The 8,651-nt window shown below is 37.8% G+C and overlaps 1 protein-coding gene across 4 annotated transcripts in view; it reads left to right on the top strand.

Moving 5' to 3' along the window:
* Window positions 1-746: 746 nt before the first annotated feature.
* LOC145991103 (pyridine nucleotide-disulfide oxidoreductase domain-containing protein 2-like) overlaps window positions 747-8,651 on the top strand; it is a 79,188-nt gene continuing 71,283 nt past the window's right edge. For all 4 annotated transcript variants that reach the window (XR_014442007.1, XM_083126845.1, XM_083126846.1 and 1 more), the window contains exon 1: window positions 747-883. Coding sequence is in view for 3 of the 4 variants with exons in the window: in XM_083126845.1 (XP_082982971.1) it covers window positions 781-883 (103 nt within the window). In the remaining variant the exon portion in view is untranslated. The remainder of the gene's footprint in view (window positions 884-8,651) is intronic.

Below are 8,651 nucleotides of genomic sequence, written 5' to 3'. Positions count from 1 at the left end.
AAAAGGCTTCCAAAACATTCGAAACAACATAAGAAACGTATATCCGGAAAATGTTTATAAATATATGCAGTAGATAAAAAGAGGCATTTTGCCAAACTTCCGAGCTCTACTCATAACCATTGCTCAACACAACCTGGTGATTGTTGAGGGGTATTATGTATTATTGTTGTGCACTCTTTCCTTTGTGGAACAAAAGCACCGCGGGTTTTATAAACATAAATATAGCAAAGCGCAAGAGAGAGGAAGGAAACGTTTTTCTCGGCCTTGCTCCTTTAAGTTTGTACTGGAAACGAAGATTGGGAAAGCATTCTGAATTATCGTTTTTTAAAGATTGTATTGTATACATGAATAATATTGGGGCTAAAAGCAACGCGAAATTAAGTTGTTCAGATTACCCTACATGTTTTTAAATCATTTTCAAAAATCTTAATTTCTGAAATTTTTGGGTGGGCAATCGGGTGGGCAACGGAATTTTTGGGTGGGCGCTTGCCCACCCGTGCCCACCCTTGGCGCCGTCCCTGTTCACAGTGTGTGTTACAGATGTAATTGAATGATGAAATCGCGATAAAACAAAGACCGAGTCTGCTGCCACGCGCATCTGTTTTGAGGTGGCAGCAGACATTGCCTTTTTTTTTTTTACCCTCAAATGAAATTTCACTTTCTGGAACAGTTGGCAAGTCTGCGTGTTCAGTTTGTCATTGAATAGAATAGGCCGCGCGGGGCGGGGGTTCAAAGGTAAATGGTGGCAATGTTTCAAGTGTCAGCATCATATGTGAGCAAATGATCACAAGAAAACTTAATTATGTACGTAATTTGTTTCAATGCAGGAGAAATGCACATACAGAATCAAAAAATAATTATGATGTAGTTATTATCGGAGCTGGTAAGTACAGACAAAGGTCTAATAAAATATTCAGTGACTAGATAGATATGATGATTTATTTCATTCCGTTGACCTTCGTACTGTACAGTGGTTGTTTTCCAGACATGGTATGAAACATGTCAGTACATTAGATTACGGTTAATAATAAGGTAAAAATCTGCTTCGCGGAACATTCTTTAACGTGTATTTTTTGATCAAAGTAATTGCAATTTTTTTTTAAAAAAATGTGTTTTTGTAACTGAAAAACGTACGTTTCCGCAAATGGTTTGTGGGGCCAAGTGTCAATGGTTCGTGGGGCTATGCGAGAATGGTGTGTGGGGCTACGCATATTTTTTTCGAAACCCATTTTGGTACGATTATAGTATGGGGGTGACAACTATAAATCATATATTTCGCACTTTTTTATATTGCTAACGTACTATTTTGGGTAAATATGCGATAACGCCCGGACACCTTTAACTCATTTATTTCCTTAATTTTACCACTGGTACTTACCTTTTCTGCATTGCGGAACATTCTTTAAGGTTAAGTTATGCATTTTTCCATAAAATAGTGTCAACTTTTCATATTACGGGAAGGTGTTTTGTGTGATGTGGGAATGTTTCATAGCTGAAATTCATGTTGTTCGTTGAAAATTAATTCTTCGACGGAAAATAGCATTTGGCGCGTACACCTTCGTACACCATCATGCATCGTGATTGTGTTTTTTTCATGTTCATTGGGTATCCAGTGTTTTGAACTGTCTGCATTTGCAACGAGAGTTGGAAGGATGACGTGTCCTGGATGCGTGGTGAAGTTTGTACCGGGTGTGGAGGATCCAGTGGATTTTAATTGCGAACCATTGGCGCGTGGTTAGGTTAGTTCGGTTAGGAAACATAGTTAAAATTTGGTGTCGTGTTAGTATCAGGATCTAGAAATTGGAAATAATTGCGAACCATTGGCGTTAGCCCCACGAACCATTGGCACGTGGTTACGTTAGTTCGGTTAGATTAGGAAACATAGTTAAAATTTGGTGTTGTGTTGGTATCAGGATCTAGAAATTGGAAATAATTCCGAAAAGGCCTACCAGAAAGACGTACTGGTAATGTGAAAAATTGCAATTAATTTCATCAAAAAAACGTTGATACACCTTCAGGAATGTTCCGCGAAACAGATACGTAAGTACGAGTGTCAAAAATTGACGAAACGAAAAAATTAGAGGTGTCCGAAGGATAGTAAATTTTTACCGCGGTCGATAGCGTACTGGTTCAGGGTGCGTTGTGCGAGTGTTTTGTCGATTTATGCAGTGCTGCAACCTCGTTCACCAGAAAATACCTACTTTCGTGCCCGGATTTGAAATTATGCTAATACGTTGCAAACCATTGACGTTAGGCCCAAAAACCATTTTCCGTAAGGTTAGGTTAAGTTAGGTTAGGCAAGCATAGTTAAAAAAAAATAATACTCGACACGTCATGTTCTAGTGAAAATATGGCGAGGCTGAAACACTGACTATGGGGTTGCATCATCTTAACACACGGAAACATTGTACTCTCATGCAGAAAGCAAATGGCGGCAGCAGAAACAGCGTGACTGACAGAGATTTTCGCAGAAAACAACATATATTCGCATTAAAATGGATCAAAACTACATTCACGAACTTCCACAACGCTACAGAAAATGAGTTCCGTAAGTACTTTCTCCTGGAAATTTGATGAAATCCGTCAGCCCTATACTATACTGTTACCCAATAGTTAAAAATTGGTTTCGAAAAAAATATGCGTAGCCCCACACACCATTCTTGCATAGCCCCACAAACCATTTGTGGAAACATACGTTCTTCAGTTACAAAAACACTTTTTTTTTTTAAAAAAAAAATGCAATTACTTTGATCAAAAAAACGTGAATACACGTTACAGAATGTTCCGCAAAGCAGGTAGGTAAGTACAAAAGTCAAAAATTGACAAAACGAAGAAGTTATAGGTGTCTGGGGAATATTAGATTTTTACCAATTATTGTAACCTATACGTGACCCTAGCTAACCTAACCTTACTGGAAATTGTTCGTGGGGCTATGCGTCAATGGTTGAATTTCCGCTATGGAACATTCCCACATCACACAAAACACCTTCCAGATGTTAGACAATGTTACAGGAACTTATTACCGTAAGTACTTTCTTCTGTAAAAAATAAGAAATCTGTCCGGGGAATATTAGATTAGTACCAATAATTATTTTGAAATATGTACAAGCACATATGTGTGTGAAGATATTATAGGTAACATTTAAAAACAATGGTTATAATTGATTTGATTAAGGATTCTTGGAGTTCTCATTGTTTTTGCTAATGTTAGTTACAAGGTATGTTTACATTAATTTACGTACAGGCCCCTAGCCAGGATTTTTTTGAGGGGGGGGGGCAGACCCATAGGCGAATTTTCTCTCATATTATACATTGTGTGTGTGTGTATATATATCCCAACAATTTTTAAGTTTCCAAATTGTTTAAATTAAGTATAACAACAAACGTTTTGGTACAAGAATTCAGTCATAACTATTTACTGCTCTGAAAAGCATAATAATACAATGAAAAATTAACATCACAATGTGGATTTTGCTTGAAAAAACAGATAGGTGGGCCAGTTTGGAAGATAAAAATAGCAACAAAAATGTAGAAAGAAGCAAGAAAATGTAGAGAGAAAAAGAAGGAAGAAAATGTATTGGGTTGGTGCGAATGAAATGTCCGCTTTGACGTGAGGTGGGAAACTTACCTCAACAACACAACACAGGGATTGACTTAGGTCACAGGTCTAACGTCATAAACTCTGTATACGTCCAGCAAACAGGCTGGAGCACCCAGACAGTCAGGATGCAGTTTGTTGCTGAACAGGGTCGTCTGAAAGTGCGCCATGGAGAACACACAATTGCGAGTGATTTGTCTTTACGAATTCAAACTGGGACATTTTGCTCAGCAAACCGCCAAAAACAGTGCATTTGGGCCAGGAATGGTAAACGAACGCACCATTCGCCGCTGGTTTGTCAAATTTCGTTCCGGTGACACAGCATTGCAAAATGAACCCAGTGGCCATCGACCAACATCATGTTCGGATGAGCTCCTCAGGAATCCTGTGGAAGCGGACCCTCGGAAAAGTGTTCGTGCCATTGCAGACGAGTTAGGCATACACCATACCACTGTCGTCTGGCGGCTCCGTGTGATCAGTAAAGTGAAAAAGTTGGACTCATGGGTACCACATGATTTGACACCGCTCAACAAGACTCGCCGTCTGGATGTGTGCAGTTCTCTGAGTGTAAGGAATAACTGGGATGGTTTCCTGCATCGGATTGTCACTTCAGATGAAAAATGGATCTCCTATGACAATCATAAATGATCAGGACAATGGTTGGATCGTGATCCACGTCCAGGGCAGTTTCCGAAACCACCTCTCCACCCACGGAATGTGTTGTTGCTGGTATGGTGGTCTATGGTGGGTGTGATCCATCATGTCTTTCTCAGGCGAGGTGAAACCATCAATGCAAATTGTTACAGTGCTGAACTCCATGAAATGCACCACAAACTTCTCCACAAGCATCCAGCAATGGTCCACAGACATGGTGTCCTGGTGTTGCACGACAATGCTCGCCAACATGTCGCACAAAGGACGGTGCAGGCTCTCCATGAGTTGCAATATGAAACCCTTCCTCATCCAGCATATTCTCCCGACCTCTCTCCCATTGACTACCATCACTTCCGGCATCTCAATCACTTCCTAACAGGGAAGACCTTCGCTGATGATCGGGCGGTGCAACATGCCGTTGAGGAGATCTTTGCGTCGCAGACTCCAGACTTCTTTTGCCATGGAATCCAATTGTTGGCTGAGCGATGAGAAAAATGTGTGGCTGCAGACGGGGACTATTTTGATTAACCAGGTATTATAGTTTTGATTATTTTGGCCTTTGGCAATGACGCACCTGGGCCGGACATTTCATTCGCACCAACCCAATAGATAGTCGAAAATTGTGAATGGTAGGGTGTTGTGCATGAGGGAGGTAATGTGATGGGGAGGGAGTGTGTTAGGGCATCAGAAATTTCAATTTAATTCCCAACAAAAATTGCATGATTGAAATAAATATAGATGCGAAATATTAAAAAAAATTGGGGTAATTTTTGTACAAAAAGCGAAAAAGATTTTTTTAAAAAAGTTTTTTATATAAACAAATATTAAATATGGGAATTTTTCATCGATAAAATGCACTGTCACCATGTCGATGTGCACTCGATAAATAACAAAAATCAAATAATGAAGAAGATTCAAAATGCCGGATAGGCATAAAAATTTTTTTTTTTTTAAATTGATTTGGGATCACGTTGTCAAATATCTCAATATTTGCTATTTTTTTTATTAATTTTTAATTTTTTATGCGGTAAGGCTAATTGGGGCCCACTGACATTCTTCAAAAATTATTACAATATATAAATTATACAAATTTGTGTGCTTTTTCCTTTTCATTTTCCCTAATTTTTCCATATTTATACAATTTGATTATTTTCTACCTAGAAATTAATATATAAAATAACAGTGTAAAGTGAACTTGAAAAGCATAATAATAGCCTACAACATTTTTCTGAAAATCATCACAAATAATTTACCTTCCACGCAAAAAAAATCATTTTTAAATAAAATAATGATCAAATTGTCAAGAATTTTATTTTGAAAATAAATTTTTCACACAATATTCCAAACTTGTGCATGCTTTGAAAGTCTATAATAATATTGTATTTAAATGTAGTTTTATCAAAGTTTTTAGGTTCAAAACTTGATTTTTCGAGAAATTCGCAATAGAGTCATTCCATGCGAAATCAACACAGCCCCCAACCTGACCATCTCTGATTTTCATGAAATTTGGGGAGTTGAAACTATGCATGGAGCTTAGTAACTATGAAAATTTTTAGTTTTGTTTGTCTTGTAATTGTTAAATTATTCAAGGTCAAAGTTCACAAAAATTTCCCCTTTTGAGCCCGCTTAACTATACTAAATGTGCTGTAACTCCGCCACTATTTCACCTAGGAAGATCAAATAAAGCTTATTGTACAGGGAATTAAACAAGTGTTTCAGTGATATATAACAAGATTACCTTTGGATAAAAATATAATTTTGTCACGTGACCTTGACCTTTGACCTTGAATATCTCAAAACATGTCCACCAAAAATCGTGAAAAAAATATATTTGGTTCCTCATGCCATACTATAAAACATATCAAAAAATCATTCTGGGACTGCAATGGGAGGAGAATCGGGCCACCTTGGCCAATCCATTTCTTTGGGTAATTTTCATGCAGCCACTGTCGCACACCCAGGCAGAATTATGGATGGGTGTCATCAACAATAATTTGATTGAGCCATTTTTCCTGCCCCAAATGTTTAATGGCATCACTTATGAACATTTTCTGAAGAACGGGATGGCAATGTTGTTGGAGGATGTGCATCTAGCTAGAAGACGTGACATGATTTACCAGCATGATGGCTGCCCAGCTCGATCCCCCGATCAATTTGACGCCTTGCGACTTTTACATTTGGAGCCAATTAAAAGACTTAGTTTACAAGACACCGGTAAACTTGCAAGAAGAGCTCAGGGAGAGGATCTTAACAGCTGGTCAACATGTCAAGGACACCCTCACATCACGAGTTACGAGACCAAATGTCTGTAAAAACCTGCGTGCCTGCCTTAGTAACGGAGGTGCCCACTTTGAGCAAGACGTGTAATGTTCTTTAATTGTATTGTTCATTGATTCCATTCACATGTAGATGAATGAAGTATTATTTCTTGTACACAAATGTGAATGTTAGCAACATTTGTACCTTGTTGGATAGCAGATGACACAAGGAAGTAATTTAAGTAGTTTGTACGCTTCATGTCATACCATTTTTGTTATTAATACGTTGCCAAGTAAACTAAAAGTGCATATTTTTATCATCACTTGTAAGTTTAGACCCACCCGTTACTTACATGTGATTGTTATTTGGGAAAAACGTTGTTTTCAACGAACCACTTATTTGTTAGCTATCAGAAAACGCTGAAATAAGTTCCATACAATGAGCAGTTTTTTCTCAATTCATCTTTTTATGTGGAAAATTGTCATTTTTTAAAAAACAATAGAAATTCGATTATCTCGACAACTACTAATTTTCGGACGGGGTATCATATGGTCAAATTTATTGCAAATTTCCTCTACTTTAACCCCTTTCAGGGAATACATCTAATTACAGGTCACCCTGTATATACGTGTGTGTGTGAGGTGGGGGAGAGGGTGGTTAGCGAAATTTTGCTCATTTGCTACAAAATGTTGAAGAACAGCATTTTCTAACCTAGGATGTATACAACCACGTGGCAAATATTTGCAGTTGACCCTGACATTTGTTTCTGTCAGAGAGGGAAAATAAAAATTGTATGATACGGGTAGATTTCATGTATGCATAATGTAAATAGCCTACGAAAAGCAACATATGTGTGTGGGGTTGATATATGAGGGTTCACACCCATTTTGCAAAGTCCCTGACTTTCCAGGTATTTTACAACTATGTAATGATTTAACATGCTAAAAAATAAGAGTTACAATTCAACTTTGTAAATTAATCAAATGAATCACGTTTGTTGAACATTTTTGAAAATGAATGCAAGAACCTTTTTATAAGCAATATTACCCAAAAAGAAAGATTGTAGGGAAGATAAAACGAAACGTGTTTCCGGTTACAAATTCTGCCAAACAAAAATCATTTCATTCCCCTGACTTTTCCAGGTTTTGAAAGCTTTTTTTTAAAGAATATATCTTTCCAATGACCTCAGTCCTAGCCTTGTTTTCCTGACTCCTCCACTTGTCTAGGACTTTGGAGTTGGTGCAAACTCTGTAAATAAATTATCTGAAGGGAACGGCTAAGTGACTTCACCCTCGCAGTGTGTGTGCTGGCATAATATTGTTTCTATGGTGTATTTTCACTTTGAGAATCTTATTCGACAGTAAAAATAAATGCCAGTGGCAACCAAGAAGCTATTGAATGGGGTTGCATACATGTGGGATAGAAAATGCCATTTTCAAAGGCTCGTAGGATTGAATTTTTTGGCTTTCAAGTCCTCTGCACACTGTGAAAGTTGTTTGCTGTACGGTCACACCACTGTGTATTTATGTTCAAGACAATTACAAGTAGAAAATAAGAAAAGTTGCAGTAAAACAAATTCCGATTGACAGAATTTCGTAAATAATAATGTACTTAATTTCTTTAGTGTTTTGGACAAATAACAATACATGTTAAAAGTACTTCAGGCAATTTTTTGCCCCAAAAATCTAGCAACGATTCTGCTGTGAAGTGGGTTTTCCTATTTACATAATATTAATTAATCCTAAACCATTGAGTGGCAGAATGGACATCAGTTGCAGAAAACCCCTGATGTTGGAGAAAGAAATCAAAGTTTTTTATCTTTCTGCTCAGTGGTGGCGAAAAGGGATCACAGACCTTGGCAGTGCGGGTGGATGGCTAAATGCCCCGTTTCAAGTGTTTCTTGGCATGCTTTGATGAGCATGGACGACTTTCAGAAAATAAATGGGAGGATGAAGCATCTGCTTCTAGTCTTGATATTAGTCAAATTGGCTCGACACATGCGAGGAAATTTTTCAGCCAATAAATCATGCATCTTTATTCTCAATCAAAATTTCTGCTCATGGCAGCACTGTTCAAAACTGTCTGTCTTTTGGTGAATGCATTTCCCCCACATATAATATAACTTCTCTGGTCCGTCTTC

This window comes from Lepisma saccharinum, chromosome 8 (genome assembly GCF_977018435.1).
Source record: "Lepisma saccharinum chromosome 8, izLepSacc3.1, whole genome shotgun sequence".
NCBI lineage: Eukaryota > Metazoa > Arthropoda > Insecta > Zygentoma > Lepismatidae > Lepisma > Lepisma saccharinum.
Note: the sequence above shows the minus strand (reverse complement) of the source record. Positions and strands in the feature narration are given on the sequence as shown.